This window comes from Pimephales promelas, chromosome 16, assembly GCF_988280905.1.
Source record: "Pimephales promelas chromosome 16, fPimPro1.hap1.1, whole genome shotgun sequence".
Classification (NCBI taxonomy): domain Eukaryota; kingdom Metazoa; phylum Chordata; class Actinopteri; order Cypriniformes; family Leuciscidae; genus Pimephales; species Pimephales promelas.
The window spans coordinates 21,052,275-21,071,370 of NC_142784.1; the positions used below are offsets into that span (position 1 = coordinate 21,052,275).

Below are 19,096 nucleotides of genomic sequence, written 5' to 3' on the forward strand. Positions count from 1 at the left end.
GACAGAATTTTCATTTTTGGGTGAACTAACCCTTTAAGTAACAATAAGTAATGCGTAACACTTTCCAGAAAAGAGCGTTGTAACTTCTTTGTTGAGGTAGAGCTAGAGCTGGACTGTATAATTGTGGCATGTTAGAGCTGGGAGTCTTCTGCTGTTACACAGTTACCGTAAGTACACCATGAGTATTCAAAGCAGCACTGGATATATTCAATATCATTATGCTGATTAATGTGCTGTAAATATAGCTGTTAATCAGCTTGTAATTGGATTTTTTTAAATAACCGATTGATCTTGCAAAACAATGCAACTCTTTGCCAGGACTGCAAACGTTCTCCTCCCATCCTGTGGATTAAATCAAAGCGTCACATTGTCTTCACCTCAGTTAATCTGTAAGCCTTCAAAGGTTGTGAATGTGGACCTGAAGAATGAACAGCTCTAAGGGCCCCTAACAGTCTATGAACTAGCAGTCAGACCCCTTACAGTGGCTTCGAGGATCACATCTGAAAAGATCATGGACGTCTCGAGTCCCAGAACTGACACTTTGTCTATGGAGCCCAGTGCCAAGCTGTTTTGCTGTGGTTTTTTAAGGCGCTGCATCCCTCTGGTATACAGAGAAGAGCTCTACCACATCCTGCGGATGACTGGACCCCTGGTGAGGATTCTGTCACATACACATCATGATAATGTGCTATACTTGTTCTGTATTAATAGTGAAAGAGCTGGCAAAGAAATGCAGTGGCTTACATAGAAATTACACTCTAAAAAATGTTGGGTTGTTTTAACCCAAATTTGGGTCTTAAATGGACAAAACCAAATGTTGGCAGTTAAAAATGCAATAAAAAAAAGTTGAAGTTGGGTTAAAATTTTTAATTACATTTTTAACCCAACATTTGGGTTTGTCCATATTTGAACCAAATTTGGGTTAAAACAACCCAGCATTGTTTAGAGTGTATCCATTCCTGAATAGACCATGATCTGTTTTGGTTACATTTTGTATCATGTCTCCATGCATGTCCATTTGAACACAAATTAATCCTAGAAGAGTTGATTCTCGATTGTTAATTCTTGCATCCTGTATAAAATAAGCTGTGTAAAAAAATTGGAAATTATGTTAAAGCAGATTTTACAGTATATTTCCAGACTAGATCTGTTAAAATATAATTAGAAAAAAATTCAGATAAATAGGTGCTTTTTTTTCATCCATGTGACTGTGGACTTTAATAACCGCAGTCCATGTGACTCCAGGACTTTCATCTCCATTTTGTGCTAAATATTTCTTTGTTTGTATTCTTAGCTTGTGTGTCGGTTCCTGAATTTCCTCCTTTTCTTTGTGGTGACAATGTTTTGTGGACGTATGGGGAACACTGTGCTAGCGGGCTACGCCATGGCCTCAGCTGTACGTCTGCTTCAATCAAAACTTCTGCCGGCAAATATGTGCTATGTACCACATTTTTTTTAGATATACAATATGAGCAATGATTCACAAGCTCACACAATTTGTCCAATGCATTTATTTTTCAGACTATCAATGTAACAGCTGCAGCGACGGGGTTTGGACTTGCTTTGCCATGTGACACTTTGGTATCACAGGTGTGTTTTCCATACAAATAGCACTCCAACTGTGTAATAAAATAATAAACCAAAAGCATGGACAATGAAAGGCCTACTAAGATTCACTTAATGTTTACTATGTTTTATTTTTAAAACCTCAGTACAAGTAACTCGAGTTACGTAATCAGAATCCTTTTTTTTAAAGTAACGCGTTACTTTTAAATTTACAGCAAAATATTTTGAGAAATAACTTTCTCAAATAAGTAATGCATGTCACTTTGCTTTCCTATTTATTGACTGAAAGCTCTCCTGTCATCATGTTGAAAAAAAATTGCAAGTGCAGAGATCTCACTTGCACCAAAAAAATTATCCGTATTCCTCAAAATGAATAAAAACAGTGAAATGCAAAATCAAAATACGCAAACCTGCAATAAATAAAACTCGTTTAATCACACATTATTGACCAATGTACTTGCTGCTGATATTCAATGAAACCGTAAATAAAAATGGCTTCCGATTTTTCCTCTACTGTACACGTGTGAAATTGCATTTTGTTGTTTTTAGTTTTACATTTGCTCCAAAATAGAACTTTTTTTGGCATAAGCAAAAACAAACAAGCCCTGCCCAGGTGAGATAAAGTAAAGCAAAAGTAACGTAACACATTACTTTTCTAAAAAAGTAACTAAGTATGGCAATTATTTACTTTTTAAGGGAGTAACGCAATATTGTAAGGCATTACTTTTCAAAGTAACTTTCCCACAACACTGGATATCCCTCAGACCATTCTCGCATGTATGGTAAAATAACTGATATCTTATGGCAGTCTAACATCTTGCCCTCAGACATTTGGGAGTAAGAACCTTCTCCGTGTGGGCATAATACTGCAGAGAGGCATCGTAATTCTGATGCTCTTCAGTTTGCCCTGTTGTGCTTTGCTTGTGAACACCCAACCGCTCCTTCTCTATCTGGGACAGGACCCAGAGGTGGCCAGGTAAGTGCCACTCTTTGACACTCACTGACTGAACACATTTGTATTGACATTGACTGTACTAGTTCAAAATATGGTGTCAGACTGAAAACTAACAGTTTCTCTCTCTCTCAGGATTGCACAGCTCTATGTGGTTGCATATTTGCCAGCAATTCCAGTAAGGTCCACTAATGGATGATTATGGATTGCATTTCCAGTACTGTTAAACTCAAATCCAATAATTCTTTGAATCTGTCTATATTACAGGCCATGTTTCTGTATCAGCTGCAACTGTCATACCTTCAGAACCAGGTACAGATCTTTTAAGGAAATCAACAACTTAATAACTGCATTCGGTTCCTGTATGTTGTCCTTGTAATACTCATGAACCATCTGTATAGGGAGTGATCATGCCTCAGATGTATGCATCTGCAGTTGCCAATGTTGCCAATGTGATAGTGAACTACTTTCTGCTGTACTGGTGGGATTTTGGAGTTTAGTGAGTATAAGTATGTTTTTCATATTTAGTGTTTTTTTTTTTTTTTTAGTATTTTGATAATAAGATTTGTTTTCTGTGCATTTTCAGTGGGTCTGCTGCTGCAAACACCTTTGGTCAGGTCTTTAATTGTTTTGCCCTGTTTTATTTCATTCGCTGGCAGAAGCTCCATGAGAAAACTTGGGGAGGTGAGTGTCTATGAATATTAGGGAAGTTACTCTGAAACATAAGTTTGCCAAACTACCAACTCATATTTAAAACGTATTATTAATCTAGTCAAGCACTTTTGAAGGGAAAAAGACTAAATAAAAACACCTCAAGATACTAACAAAATAAAACTCCATAAGGGACACTATTTTCTTGAATGTTTAAGTTTCAGATTTGTATCTTAGTCTTTTGAAACAACATTGGTTTGATTTTGAATAAACAAATACACAGTCTCAATCAGCTTCAAACTTGATACATTTACACAAAACAATAAACAGACAATGTCATGAATTAAATAAGAGTATATAGTAGAGACGCACAATATATCGGCCACTATATCGGTATAGTCCAAGATATGTTTATTTTTAATGTTATCATTATCGGTAAAAAAAGTTGATCAATATATTAAAGCACATAGTGGATTATTTCTTTCAGCTGAGACACTTCAGATGCACAGTGTTCACCATGATGGTTTTGAAAAAAGAAAATACAGTTGACAGCAACATATACAGGGTACAGCATCTGTCATACTACATCTAATTATAATAAGTGTGTTATAATTATAATTGTGTGCTTGGGATATGGCTTTTATTGATGAAAATTTTTGTTTGCCATCAGGCTCTTAAAAATTATATTATCGGCCAAAATTTCAGTTATCAGTTATCAAATATAAAGAATTATCGGTTATTATCAATTTTTTTATATCAGTGCATCCTTAGTATATAGAGTAAAACGTAGCAATAAGCAGCAAAATTATTCTGTTAAAAAAGCCTATAATACTCGAATCCATGGTGATGGTCACAAATAGTTTTTTAGGCTATCTGTTCATTTGCCTGACAAGTCCGGTTAATTTTAATGGAATCGGTGCATCCTAAACAGTGCTATTTGTCATGTGCGTAAGAAGTGTGAATTATTTACATGTGAACTACACTAAATACAGGTTTAAATGGGCTCTAAAACGTTTTCAGCTAATCAACTTTTGATCACTTCCAGAGGAAGTCGAAAATACATTTGACCTGATTGCTTTCGTGGTGTAGACACTCATGTGGTAGAATGTGTTCAAACAACCACAAAAGGCCACCTACTGACTTAATGTGTAAACATTATGGGAAGCGCACTAGTCAGATAGGATTTAGACTTTGTTGGCTGAAGACCCAAGTTTGGTTTAAAGACAATAAAGCATACCAAGCACAATATTCTCCACCATTCCTGGTTTTTAACAGCACTCAGAGCGTTCGGCGTGATCTTACAGCTGTCAGTGCAGAAACAAGAACTGCCTTTCTCCATATGTTTTGTCGTCGTCTCTGTGTGCGTTCGTATGTAAATTGGGTGGCACTTTATTTTACAGTGTACTCACCTAAGAAAGTACTGGGTAATATAAGGTAACTACATGAGTTAAGGTTATAGGATTATAGGGTTAGCGTTATCTAGTTTATAACTGCAGTTATTGCAATTACTGTAGTATGTACATGGGGAAAATTGCTACCGTAAATTGCGTGACGTTATTTTATCCATTAGATCGAAAGATCTGAAAAAACCTATGTATTTATCTGTGCAAAGACCCTCCCCTCGAAGAAATCAGCGCAGACGTGCTTGAAATTGTACAAAAGAGAAGTTTTAAAGCACCAGATGTAAACGGGAATGTGTGTCCCTCGTCTAGATCCAATCGACCAAAACGTAAATACCAGGTGTAACAGGGCCTTACTGTTTTCGTCCAACAGGGTGGTCTTCTGAGGCCCTGCAGGAATGGGGTTCCTATATGAAGCTGGCCATCCCCAGTACCCTGATGACCTGTTTTGAATGGTGGATCTATGAAGTTGGAGGCTTCCTGGCAGGTACATTCAAGTTTTTTTTTTAGTTAACTAAACCATAACTTTGTTGCTCAAAATGCAATATAACTTAGCTGAAATAAATAAATCATTTTTATTTTACTTCTGCAAGTTATCAAGGCAACATTTCTTTCTTACACTGAACAAAATTATAAATGCAACACTTTTGTTTTTGCCCCCATTTTTCATCTCAAAGATCTAAGACTTTTTCTATTTACACAAAAGGCCTATTTCTCTGAAATATTGTTCACATGTCTGTCTAAATCTATGTTAGAGAGCACTTCTCCTTTGCCGAGATAATCCATCCACCTTTCAGGTGTTGCATATCAAGATGCTGATTAGACAGTATGATTATTGCACAGGTGTGCCTTAGGCTAGCCACTATAAAATGTGAAGTTTTATCATACAGCTCAATGCCTCAGATGTCATTGTTGTGAGGGAGTGTGCAATTGGCATGCTGACGGCAAGAATATCCACCAGAGCTGTTGACCATGAATTTATTCACAATTCCTGGAAGCTGAAAACATCCCAGTTCTTTCATGGCCAGCATACTCACCTGATGTGTCACCCATTGAGCATGTTTGGGATGCTCTGGATCGATGTATATGACAGCGTGTTCCAGTTCCTGCTAATATACAACAACTTCGCACAGCCATTGGAGAGGAGTGGACCAACATCCCACAGGCCACAATCAACAACCTGATCAACTCTATGCGAAGGAGATGCGTGAGGCAAAGGGTGGTCACACCAGATGCTGACTGGTTTTTGGACCCCCCAATACAGTAAAAAAAATTCCATTAGACTTTTAGAATGGCCAGCCTAAGGCACACCTGTGGAATAAATAATGCTGTCTAATCAGCATCTTAATATGCCACACCTGAGAGGTGGATGGATAATCTCAGCAAAGGAGAAGTGCTCACTAACACTGATTTAGACAGATTTGTGACCAGTATTTGAGAGAAATAGGTCTTTTGTGTACAAAAGTCTTAGATCTTTGAGTTCAGCTCATGAAAAATGGGAGCAAAAACAAAAGTGTTGCGCTCAGTGTATTTAGTTTAACTAGATGTACTAAAAAAAATGACAAAAACAACAAAATTACTAAAATCTCGATGATGCAAAAATCATCACAGTTACACTCACAGAACAGAAAATAAATGTTTGTTTGTATATTTAACCAGTTTGATTTTACTATTGCTTTTCCACTGAATTATCCCATTCCCACTGACTCTTCTCATCCCATCAGGAATGCTGAGTGAGGTTGACCTGGCTGCTCAACACGTGGTTATAATGCTGGCGTACATCAACTTCATGGTGTGTTTGGATTATCTGAGAATATTCATATTATCATATAAAATTGACCTTTATCCTTTTCATGATTGTGTGGTTTTTATCATATCCATCTTGATATTCCAGATCCCATTAGGAATGCAAGGAGCAGCATGTGTTCGTGTGGGAAATGCACTTGGCGCTGGGGAAACAGCTGCTGCCATCGTCACCTGCAAGGTTTCTCTCATCAGCTCAGGTAAAACTCATTTAATTTGATATCAATCATTCCTAAATTTTTCATGACACTTAGTCATATGAAGCACCAATTGATGTCTTGTAAATGTTAATTTTTTTCCCCAGCTGTTATAGCAATCATTCAAGGTTTAGTCCTGGGCTCAACAAAAACGGTCATTGGCTTCATATTCACTTCAGATGAGTAAGCCGCTTTCCTTATTATTTCAAGCATGTAAAACAAAATGCTTGTTGTCATGAGTACACTTGAACAAATCTGTAAACGCTCTTGTCTAAACATTAAAAATTATGATTTAACAGAAATAATGTCAACAACAGCTGTGTTTTCCATTGTGATGTTTGTTTAGGACTATAGCAGAGCTTGTGTCTCAGCTACTTAACATCTACTGCCCTCTTCAGTTCTTTAATGGAGTAGTGGTGAGTTCTGCACAAACTTTTATTCCTCATTTTTCCCAGAGACTGTTTTATTTAACGTTATTAAATCATGTTTATTTTTGAAATTTGAATTTTTAGCCATTTTTTGTACTAAACAAAAATGAGAAATGTTGCCCTTAATGCAAAGGTAAAATAGTTGAATTTTTAAAATATTTTAGTTTAGTTTAGTTAAAGTGTGTTTTGCTTCGAAGAAACAAAAAAAGTTAACGATAATAATCAGATTATATTGTCAGATTATATTGATGATTTAAAGTCCCCCTGTAGTCAATAATTTTATCCCTTTTAATAATTTTTTAATAAATGTTTTTCATGTGGAAAAAAAAGCCTTAAAATAGCTTGAATTTAACTCTACACCCTTGCTTCATTTAGTATGCGGATAGAGATCCACTCAGTCAAGTTACTGTAGTAAACGCTGCATGTTAACGCTCTTTACAATGTCGGACACATATTGGTAATTAATATGATTAGCATTTACATTATCAAACAGCTAATAATGTGTTGCTAATGTTGCACAAACCATGTTTACATTCACCATATCAGTCATGTTTATCTTATATATATATCTTATATATATATATATATATATATAATTATGTGTATTTATATTTTATATATAGGCTAGCTATCTTGTCAAATACATTGTTTTAAATCAAGTTTAGTATTTTGATGTATTTATATTTTATTTATTTCATCATTGTTTTCAGTGTGTTGGCATGGGCATTCTCATTGGCACCGGGCAGCAGAAGATAGCTGCTATTGCTAACCTCTTTGGCTACTACTGCATTGGACTCCCATCGTGCATTGTTCTGATGTTCACGGCCAAGTTACAAGTTGCTGGTTCGCCTTGTTACAACTAAATGCATGATATTGACTCCTGTTACAATTATTGATGTTTAAGTACACAAATGATCAGGGAACCTTTTAATATATACAATGATTTCTCTCCCGCTCTTTCAGGCTTTTGGCTGGGCCTCCTTATTGCAGTCTTTTTGCTTGCAATTTTTTTTGTTGTGGCCATTTTCAAATTAGACTGGAAGAAAATGACCAAAGAGGTAGGCATGTTATACCTATTAAAACTGGACCTTTCTTCTAATTATACTGCTCATGATCATGTGATTATAGTTGAGTTCTGTAACTTTTTCTCTTTGCAAGGCAATTGAGCGTACAGGAAAGAGTGCAAATGGAGGAGTGACCCCTGAGTTTGATTCAAATCATCGCAACAGCTTCTACCAGGTGGTCCTGAATACAGAGGTATGTTGTTGTTTTATCAGTAAAATCTATTGATAAAAAGTATGCATTATTTTACCACAATTAATTCAAAAAATAACATGCTAAAATGAATGCAGTCAGACGATTCTTTAATGTGTTTTTAAAGGAATAGTTCACCAAAAATTGAATTTGTCATTTTATCATCCTCATGTTGTTCCTATGATAACAATGACTTTACTTCTTTTGTGGAACACAAGTGAAGGCAGCCCATTCTCACCCCCAAGGCGTCACTTAACTGACGCCTTGGGAAGCATTTGGACATGCTTCAATATCTGACGCTTTAGGCGCCCTTTAGCGTCAGTAAGATGACGCCCTAGGATCGCGTGTACCCTACCCCCACCCCACACCTAAACCTAACCGCGTCCTCTAACTGACGCTTTCCTTTAGCGTCAGTTAGATGACGCCGTAGGATCGCGTCATGTAAGTGACGCTAAAGGGCGCCTAAAACGTCAAATATTGAAGCATGGTCAAAGGTGACGCCTTGGGGTGAGAATGCGTTGGTGAAGGTGCAACAGTTTTTTGTCCAGATAATGAATGTCAATGGGGTTCAAAACATAATTGGACCTCATTCATTTTGATTGTTTCGACAAAAAACACTGAAACCATTTTCATAAAGTCATACAGGTTTTGAATGACATGAGGGTGAGTAAAATTATTTTTGGCTGAACTATCCCCTTAAAGGGATAGTTCACTTTGAAATTAATTTTTGGTATGTTTTAGCTTACCTCAAGGGCATCCAAGATGTACAGGTAGGTGTCTTTGTTTCCGCAGTAGTTTCAATTTTGATATTTTTAGGTCAAACCGTTCTTGTCTGTCAGTCATATAATGCAGGTCTATGGTCACCACCTCAAAGAGCATGCACAGAGAAGTCAAAATTAAACATGATTTAATGACTCGTAAATGTAAGTACACATTGATGGCCTAAGACATGAAACGAGTGGTTTGTTATGAGAAAACGAACACTATGTTTTAGCGGTTTTTCCTCTTGTAACCACAGCAACGTCCAAGTGATCTGAGGCCTTGGGCGCTTAGGTCTGCACAAGCGCCGGAAAGTGATCTCTCGCGTGTGTATTTCACTCATTGTTTACACAGAGATTTCAGAAGTCTTACCCTTCACAGTGAAGATTCTAAACTAATTTGGACTTCCCTGTGCATGCTCTTTGAGGTGGTGACCATAGACCTGCATTGTATGACTGACAGGCAAGAATGGTTTGACCTAAAAATATCAAAATTGAAACTACTGTCGAAACAAGGACACCTACCTTGGATGCCCTTGAGGTAAGCTGAAACATACCAAAAAATTAATTTCAATGTGAACTATCCCTTTAAGAAACCCTTTTTAAAAATGCATCACCCATGGCACAGTTAAAACCTTTATAATAGTAAAATTGTGTCTCACTGTATCAGAATGGGAATGGATACATGGTTGTGAGCTCTCACGATCAGGAGGAGGGGCTCAACAGTACTGTGGTACATGAGGAGCCAAACGTGACTCGCGTGGAGGAAAAGCCCACAGCTCTGCTCTCTACCTCTCAGCTGATCCTCAGGAGGGGTCTGACTACCCTCGCTGCTCTTCTCATCCTAGCTGTAGGGATAGCCATCCATCTCATTGTGCCTTTACCTGAGGTGTCTTATGGTGCCGGTGCAAATTTTACTTTGGTCTCAAACTTTACCACAGCCGCTCCTATTTATTCAACAAGTATTGTATGAAAATAGGACCTTAGGTAGATTCAATGTGTGTGAACATTATCTGTATGTATCTGTATGCTGTGAGAAGCAACAACATTTTTTATTGAATTAGAAAAATAGACACATTTTTACAGTCGTCTCAGCCTCTATATTGTGACCTAGACAGATGATCATGTATTTTATCCTCAGTGCATTTGCTTTGTCCACATCATTAGGCCGAATGGTGAGAAAATCGACCAGCTTAGCAGAAAAAAGGTCTGTTCCCCAGTGACACAGTCATATAATCTCTTCAGTTGACATTTGTAGTCAGGCGTCTGTTGGAGAAATACTGCTAAAAAGAAGATATTCTACAAAGCCACGCTGTCACATACAGAAAGCAGTATTATTAAACATGGTGAACCAACATGAATATATTGCAGATATCATTAATTCAAGTTTTTATAGTACAACATGATTTGAGAATTTTTTTCTGATTCAAGGGGAATCTGAATGGCAAATCCTGAATGACGAGAGGAGGAGCTGGGGATGGAGGAGGGTAATTAGCTCCTGAGAAACGCGATAGCTGCTGATAATACTCAAGGAGCTTATATATGTATACAGTGATAGGCGTCGTATTCCTATAGGTAGACGTGAATCAGCTGAGAGTCAGCTGATGCGAATTTCACTAACGTGACCTGCCAGAACGGACACTATGCTTTGATGTTTATAAAAAGTTTTATTTTAACATATCTTGTAATTGCGACTTTATTTCACAGAATTGCGACTTGATATCTCGCAATTGCGACTTTATTTCTCAGAATTGCGACTTCATATCTCACAATTGTGAGATAAAAGTTTCAATTATTTTTATCTAATTTTTTTTTTATTTAGTGGCGGAAACAAGCTTTCATACATATGAGTTTTTAAAGGTTACAGTAAATATCCACAGACAACTGGTGAACCATCAAATGTACTAGCTCCATCTGGTTAAGGTCATCTATGGTTGGACATCCATTATACTTTATATCTTTTTATTTTCTATTAAGGCTATCAATCAAGATTGTAAGCTTTCTTCTATTGGCATATGACTATATATCTTAAATTAAAGTGCCTTTGTGTGCACATAAACAGGATGGCCCATTTATATATACTATTTTTAATCTACTTTTATCTTGAATTTTCTGGATCCAAAATACAAATGTTGCCTCTTGTCTAAGCTTACACATATTCAAATATATCCATGCTGATATGTCCATCCAGAGCTTTCCTGTCATTGTGTTTGTTGCATCAGGATTAACATATTATAATAATATTGCTGGTTAAGCACATTATTTATGCCCTGTTGTGGGCGGTCTTTAGTACTCACCCCATCTTTAAAATTGTTTTTTGTAAAAAGATAATCTATAATTAACTTAGTCTGTAATTTAAAACCGCTGTAAAACTGCACATTTGATTCAGAGCAGTTTTCATGTATTTCAGTGATCTTTAGTCAGATCTTTAGTCATTTACATTGTGACTGTGTCTCAGATGCAATTTCACTGAAACTGTGTCTGTAAAGGTGTGAACCAAGTGGTTCATACAGTTAGAATAACAAAAGAACAGCATTCCTCAGGAATGTATTGTAGATTGCATCTTCAGTCGGAAGTCCTAACAGTATTTATTGTTAGTAGCCCTTTTGTCTTCAGGTATAAAGTCCTGTCCCACAGACAGAACTTTGGGAGAAGTTAAGATTCTTAGAAGGGTTTAGATTCTTTGATTGACATGTTAACATCGCTGCTCAAGAACTACAGTACTACCTTCAATAAATTCTTCTCACAAGAACTCTGGTCATGCTTACTTATTTTATGGATAAGAGAGATCTAATAAATTGGCGACAAATACAGCAAAATCGAACACTGGTTTTTCATCAGAGCTATATTTAGAGCCAGGTCAAATGAAAACGAAAAATACGTTTTCTAACAAAATTCTCATCCCTTGATCCTTGTGTGTTGATCGAACAAAGTCTATGTGAAAATCATAGCAATGTGGCATGGTCTCAGCAATTATAGTTAGCATAAAACTGAAATTTTGATTCTTTATTGTGGCATATAGTGAAATGACTTTTCGAATGAGGTACATTTGGTGCGGGGCTTGATTTTGTCTATTGATAATTAATTGGATCACTGCTGTTTACTAATTGCTGCAATCCCATGTGAGTGACAGGCTGCTAGAGGAAAGGAATTATCGTCTCGCTCTCTCGCCTCGCATGTTGACTTTAATGACAACCAATGTGTGTGTATATTTTTGCATAAGCGTGCATAAAGTATATTTTTCCACATCTTTCCATTCTTCACATTTGTGTTTGCTGTAACACATTTGCTCTTTTAAACATAAATTAATTTAATGATAAAGATGCGAGAGCAAGTGGTAATAGCGTTATTGTAGGACTTGAGATTGTACAGGTTGTTTTTGTTTCACAGAGTCAGATTAATAAAATATATTTATATAAATAAATATAAACATTAACACAATATGAGCAAGTACAAAATGATTCACCCCATGTGATGTAAAAATAAAATAATGCACTGGTACTTGTAAACAATGCATGGACACCATCTGAAATCTCGGAAAGGTGCCCCGCTTTGTACCTGCTTTTCAGATACAAAGTGGACATGTTGCACAGGTGCGCACCTTTTTGGGTGGCACCCTACCATCCATAATGTGGGTGGACTGTCTGTCTGTCTGCTTTAAGACATTTCCCCAATACCAGTCCTTCGACTGTTATTAGGCTGTCATCTGTTAAGAAAGAATTTAACAGTGAATCCAGCAGCGAGGAGCAAAAGCATAGCTACCAGAGCCAGGCAACGGCGCAGCACTAACACCCTCAGTGGCAGCTGCATCCTCACTGTAGCGACTATCACATCGGTCTGATCATCCAGTAGCCCATCCACATCGGTAGCATTATTCACAGCACAGTCCTCAATATGTCTGCCATCCTCTTGTGCACCTGTCAAGAAAATGACTCTTATTTGCATGCCTCATTATATATAATCAGACTTTTTAATTATTAGCATCTAAACAAACATAGTACCATCATCCGTCCTTCTTGGCAGTACACCAGCCCTGATCTGTGCCTGAAAAGTTCATATTTAGATCAAGCTCAAATGCACTGTAAAAGAACTAAAGCAGTTTAAAGGTATAAAGCTTTTAATAAAATGAAATCCGATATCACCTCTTCAGTTACTTTTTTCCAGTTCAGTTTGAAAAGAAGGACAATAAGGAACACTGACTGAAGGAAGACTGAAATCAACAGGCCAGTCCACAGACCTTGAGGAGATTTAAGCAATGATTTACAAAAAATGCATGATATAGATATAGAAATAATATATTTCCCCCACGTATGAGATAAGAGAAATATTAATTATAATATATATTATAATTAATATTTCTCTTATCTCATGTGTAACTGTATAAATGAATGATTTACATGAAATGTAAGACAGTGAAAACAAATTACATAGATTGTTAAATATAAAAATGTTTAACATTTTAAATACAATTTATTTATATTTATATGTTTATATTATATGTAATATAAATTGTATATATATATATATATATATATGTATTTATATGTGTGTGTGTGTGTGTGTGTGTGTATATATATATATATACATATTTATATATATACTGTATATACACAATATACAGTATATATATAATAGAAAATTAGAAAATGTATTATCACATATCTCACCAAAAATTCCCATTTTAGCAGCAAACATCAAGGATATTCCAATTGGACAGCCAACACCATAATATCCTACAAGGTTGCAGATTGCCCCCATTTTCTGTTTTCCCAGGCCTTTCACTATACTGCCACCTGCTGCCTGATTGGATTAAAGGAAGAAACGATAATTAACATCATCTCCCCAGATGACCCATTCCAGTGCAGCCTCCGATTTATTTATGCATGAAGGACAACATCCAATGCAATTAAGGTTTGAACTCAACTTTCATAATCATTGTGTTGTTGTCAGTTTTGTTATTAACACTAATGAGGGCTGTGAATGCTCTAACACAACTCGGCTAATGACTTACCGCTGTGGCATCAAGTAGATGGAAAGGAGCGTATAAAACCATTACCGTGGCAACCCTTGCTCTGATGTCTCTGTGAGAAGAAGGACATTTATTATTTTGGTCAAAATGCTTTTTTCAAGAAACATTTTTAGCTATTGTATGAGTTTGGGGCTTTGTATGTTATTTTTAAACACAGGTTAATGTTGTTATTTACAGATGTAAAATCTAGAATTATTATAAAGAAAACTAATTATTATTAAAAATATATATATATAAAATTATTTAAAAAGAAACCTTTTAATTATAAAATGTATATTTTAAATCCCGTGTATACTGCATACATAACTTGTTTTTGTATCTGGAAAAATGTTCATCTAAAACTTCTTTTTGAGCAAAGATTTTGAAATGCCTTAAAAATATAAAGTTAATAAAGCATCACCTGAGCAAAGTTCATTCTGGAGTTTTTCCAATTTTCTCCAGGAGAAAATTACACAGAAGATAATTACGGGAAAAGTTGCAAACACATAGTTCGGGCATGAAACTCTAACCAAGCGCTGATTGGTTCTTCCAATGCAGTGGCATCAGCCAATCAGAAGTACTTCCTAATCCATGAAACCATATGTCTCATACCTTAGACTGCGATTGCCCTCCTGCATGATTATGAAAACTACTGTCTATGCCTCCTCCTCCCCAGCATCACCTAAAGCGGTTAAAGTGGTTCTACCATTTTCTTGCAGCAGTCTGTCCTTTTGACTAAGCTGATTCTTGCATTTGTGCAGCAGTAGTGTAGCAGATCTCTTCCGCCAAAATTAAGCTCATGCCCCATGCCAGTAAATGCTGGTTAAAATAATCCACTCTGAGACTAAAATGTTATCATGACTGAAATGGTTTTTAACTAAAGGAAGAACTCTCACTTGTCATTTGTGAAGATATAAGCAATTACATTCTTTGAGGAACCAACGACAGTTGCCAAAACCACTGCAACAGAAACTGTAAATAAAATACAAAATCATAATTTACACATATTTCTTAAGAATAAGAATAAATGGATAATAAATAATATGAAAAATGGATAAGCAACCTATTTGCAAAGAACATATCCAATACAGCGGGTCATTTGTTCCTTCTTAGAATTACCTGCACAAATTATAGAGAGTCTAGCAGAGAGCTTGGCTTGAGCAACATCTCCTGCTCCCACGGCATTCCCCACTCTCACACTTCCAGCCACACTGAAACCTATAGGGAACTGAACACAGGCCACTCACTTATAGTGTTCACATACTTGAAATAAAACACTTTCACACGAATGAAAATATACCATGTAAGCAATATTTGCCAGTCCATACAGAACTGACTGAGCTCCAAGCTCCACTTCACTTATCAGACCTGCCATAAAAATAAATAAATAAATAAATCAAAGGTCAGGAACAGGGTTCTGTGAAATTCAGAACTGGATTGAAACCCCCTTTTAAATTCCAAATCATTTCCTGAATTTGAATTGAGAAGCAATGCAGAATTGTAATTTAATTTAGAATATAACAAAGTAGAATTGATTTTCCAGAATTGTATCCTTAAAGCCTTTCAAAACCAAACGTTAAAGACCGTTTTGCAGTTGTTTTGAAGTATTTTTCATTAATCATATACACTGAATATGTTGGTATTACAGTATACTGTTTTATAATCTACTACAATAAAATGTATGCAAATAGCATCTAACTACTATTTACACTAGGCTACGTTCAAATAGCCAAAGATTATAGTTCATTCTTCTTTCTATAATTCCAATTCACCATCCTGTGGGTTGTGGCCTATTGAACTCTTATATCAACTCTAATAATACTTAAATGACTAGACATGTTCTAAAAAATATTATTTGCTGTACCTGTAAATGTTTGAGAAGCATGCGCTCTAACCTGACAACAGCCCTCCAATCTCGTACGTCCACCACTCTGCACACAACATGAGCATACTTGGAATGGCCAGATGAATGAATGAGCCCCACTCCTGCAAACAGTCCATCGACCAACCTATACGGCCACAAAGAAAATATATCCGTCAACTTTCATTGGCTTTCACATGCTGCACATAATAATATATACAGATTTTGAACTGACCAGCCCAAGTGTCCTTATGAAGATCTTTGCATCGGATGTAGATTAACAATATGATCGCCAAACTGTACTGAGAGATGGTATTAGCAGCTGCTGATCCTCTGAAGTTGAAATACACACGGTCAGTAAGCTATCATGTCTTTGATTTCTATGTTCCTTTCTGTCCTGTAGTTTAAGAGCAAATGTTATGGAAACTCACGGAACACCCATGTCCAGAACAAAGAGGAGGATATAGTTGATTAAAACATTTAGGACATTTGCCAGTATTCCAGTTATGACCAGAGGCCAAATTATTCCCTAAAATGAGAGATTTCATTAAGTTTCACATTCATGCTTTCTAGGAACCGTTCATTTTCATATTTTTCTCCTACCTGATTCTGTAGATATTTCGCTTCAATAATGAACATAAATGCAGCCTATGAGATAAAAAAATACTACACTGAGTCACAGAGTTTATGAAATAACAACCATTAGACCATAAGTGGTGCAAAATTTTTTTAGGCATTCAGTAGATTTGAGATGTGACTAAATAAGTGTGTTACGTTGATGTGTGGTAACTTTTTCAGATAATGTGTATATGAAAAACATACCGGAAGACCTGGCAAAAAAATGTTCACATACTGCTGAGATACTCTGAAACAGAAGAAGGTTAATGATAATTATGTTTTAGCCTGTTCTTTCTTTGATAACTAAGTCCAGTGAAGTACCCAAATATGTTCCATAAAAATATTACTAGCATTGCATGGACTATTGTAGTCTGTGACGGTCTGCATTTTTGCCTCTAGTCCCTGTTTGATAATACCAGTCCTGAATAGTTGTTCTCACCTGGCAACCTCTGGGCTTTGTCCCACAACCAGCAATATTGACTCTGTATTGATAAGAAAGGCGCAGCATGGAAAACATGCGAGTAACAGAATTAAAATTGCTCTCTGAGTTATAACACCAACTTGATGAAAGTTACCAGCTCCATAAGCCTGCAAAGATAGAGCAAGAGTGTGAGACATATAAAGTTGTACTTGTTTGTGTGTGAATGAACGGAGTAATGCATGGCAGCCTCTACCTGAGAAATAAGCGTGTCGCATGCTGCAGACAAGCCATAGCCAATACCAATACCCATAACACTGATAGCCTGGTGAGGACATGGTAAAATGTATTATTACTCTCTAGGCTAAAATTTAAATGACATTACACATTTGAAAAGGAGATAAATATTTAAAACTCACAGCTATGGCAAGCGTCACACCATCAAGCTCTATCTTTCCCAAGTGTCCACAAAACACAGTGCTTACAAGAATGATTAAATAGTCGAAAAGATAAGACAAAAACTGAGAAGAAAGCACAGAGAGAGTCTAATGGGTAACACGGCTTTTAATAAAGGTGAAGTGTGTAATTTCTGTGATGTTAGCCAAACTCAAAAGAATGATAATTAAATGTAATGATTTATATAACTCTCTCAAAAATTATGATTACACTTCTTCTGTTGGCTTTGCTTTAAAGTGATGTCAATTTGTGGGCCAAACCAGGAAATTTAGGGTTTTTAGGGTCCTATGGGTTTTCAAAAAAGCAGGTTTTCTATTTATTTATTTATTTAGCTATTTTTTGGGAGGAGAAATAAAGTGCGGTTTACATAACCGCTGTTATTCCGTTTGCTTCCACTGGGGTCAGAAATTACGTCACTTCACAATCACATTGGACGTCAAATTGATGTACTGTACACAATAAAAGGCTAGTGGTTAAACTAATAAAGAATACTGATAAAATAATGCTAATATTAATCAGTTAATCGATTAAACCATGACGTTAAACGCAATTTAGAGTTAAAATAAAATACTTTACAGGCTTACCACGGGAAGAGCTATATAGCACAAGTTTACTATTTCTCTTGTGAAGTCCACAGGTAAAAAACTTAGAAAACATCTTGAGTATCCTTGACATGTGGATGTATTTTCTGCTTCATTCATCTTGAAAAATAGCTTGATGGATGATTCACAGAAACCTGAAACACGAGCCGTGAAAAAGCTATATAGCCGTTGGTTAAGATGATTGTTCCCCTTTGCCTATCTGTATGCTGAATATTAAGTTCAACCGCACTTTTCATTCCTGGTCATAAATGAGTCACAGATCCGTAGTCCAATCCAGCTCACGTGAGATGGGCGGATCGATCGATCTTGAAATATGAATATTTCGGATTAATTTTGGACAAAGACGTTGGCCACTGTCGAGAGGAAATGAGTTTTCAAACTCTAATATTTGTTTATCGTCCAAATTTATGCGTTTCGTAAGGCCTGAAGTGGGAAAAAAAATAAGTGTACATTTTGAATGATAGGAATCTCTTATTTTGCTCATTTCAACACGCACAGTAATAATGAAAAAACAGCAGCAGTAAATAGATATAGGGCCTATAGGCTATAACAGCACTTTGCCACTTTAAAATCGTAGTGAGAAAGAGAACATCCAAACGTCTTGTGTACTTCATTAATAGTTTGCAGTATAATAGCAAATGTGACCCTCGGAATTTCCAACATAATACAGAAGCCAGCGCGCTGTCACAGCTAGGCTAGCCGCTTCTGGAAGAGACTGCTCTATTATGGGAGAGTCCACAACTTCTTGCTGTACCTTTTATAAAAGTATTGGGGGGGAAAAAACATGAAATTTTTAAAGGTATCCTCATAAAACTGACATTTGATATTTCAACTTGGTTTCTATGTTTAGTGAAACAGATCGTTTGTGCACTACTTGTGTCGCCATTTGGTGGAGCTATTTGTCCTAAAATTAAAATAGATTGTCGTCTTGGATACACTTTTTATTCCAATGAATATTTCTCAGGGAGTCAGAGTTTAGCTCTATAAGCATGTTTAAGCTATAAAACAATTACGCAACAATTAACTAGATGAAAGCACAGAGACAGTTTAACGATGATAATTTATATAGCCTATAATAATATAATATTTTAATCTTTTAATTGGAGAGCTTTTAACCTACAAAA

The 19,096-nt window shown here is 36.2% G+C and overlaps 2 protein-coding genes and 1 long non-coding RNA gene across 4 annotated transcripts in view; 2 read left to right on the top strand and 1 right to left on the bottom strand.

Annotated features, from left to right (window-relative positions):
- slc47a4 (solute carrier family 47 member 4) lies at positions 1 to 11,879 on the top strand. 2 transcript variants are annotated; one of them, XM_039670669.2, is made up of 18 exons: positions 1 to 167; positions 319 to 652; positions 1,295 to 1,396; positions 1,522 to 1,590; positions 2,394 to 2,542; positions 2,654 to 2,696; positions 2,786 to 2,830; positions 2,920 to 3,017; positions 3,105 to 3,202; positions 4,943 to 5,056; positions 6,294 to 6,361; positions 6,464 to 6,572; positions 6,677 to 6,752; positions 6,916 to 6,985; positions 7,708 to 7,840; positions 7,961 to 8,055; positions 8,156 to 8,254; positions 9,680 to 11,879. In XM_039670669.2, exons 2-18 carry the CDS (start codon positions 512 to 514, stop codon positions 9,980 to 9,982), a joined length of 1,812 nt encoding a protein of 603 aa, XP_039526603.2. In that variant the 5' UTR covers positions 1 to 167; positions 319 to 511; the 3' UTR covers positions 9,983 to 11,879. The 2 variants fall into 2 exon arrangements, with proteins under 2 accessions (XP_039526603.2, XP_039526602.2); XM_039670668.2 differs by having other exon boundaries at positions 1 to 652.
- slc47a3 (solute carrier family 47 member 3) lies at positions 11,338 to 18,222 on the bottom strand. Its single transcript, XM_039670674.2, has 17 exons — positions 17,955 to 18,222; positions 17,334 to 17,435; positions 17,171 to 17,239; positions 16,936 to 17,084; positions 16,701 to 16,743; positions 16,482 to 16,526; positions 16,310 to 16,407; positions 16,114 to 16,211; positions 15,913 to 16,026; positions 15,318 to 15,385; positions 15,137 to 15,245; positions 14,914 to 14,989; positions 14,021 to 14,090; positions 13,677 to 13,809; positions 13,152 to 13,246; positions 13,011 to 13,053; positions 11,338 to 12,926 (listed from the first exon to the last, which is right to left on the bottom strand). The coding sequence occupies exons 1-17, from the start codon at positions 18,069 to 18,071 to the stop codon at positions 12,712 to 12,714; spliced, it is 1,644 nt and encodes a 547-aa protein (XP_039526608.2). The 5' UTR covers positions 18,072 to 18,222; the 3' UTR covers positions 11,338 to 12,711.
- The window catches only part of LOC148973347 (uncharacterized), a 14,970-nt gene continuing 9,614 nt past the window's right edge, over positions 13,741 to 19,096 (top strand). Inside the window, exon 1 of the long non-coding RNA XR_016146869.1 lies at positions 13,741 to 13,920. This is a non-coding gene — a long non-coding RNA (uncharacterized LOC148973347). The remainder of the gene's footprint in view (positions 13,921 to 19,096) is intronic.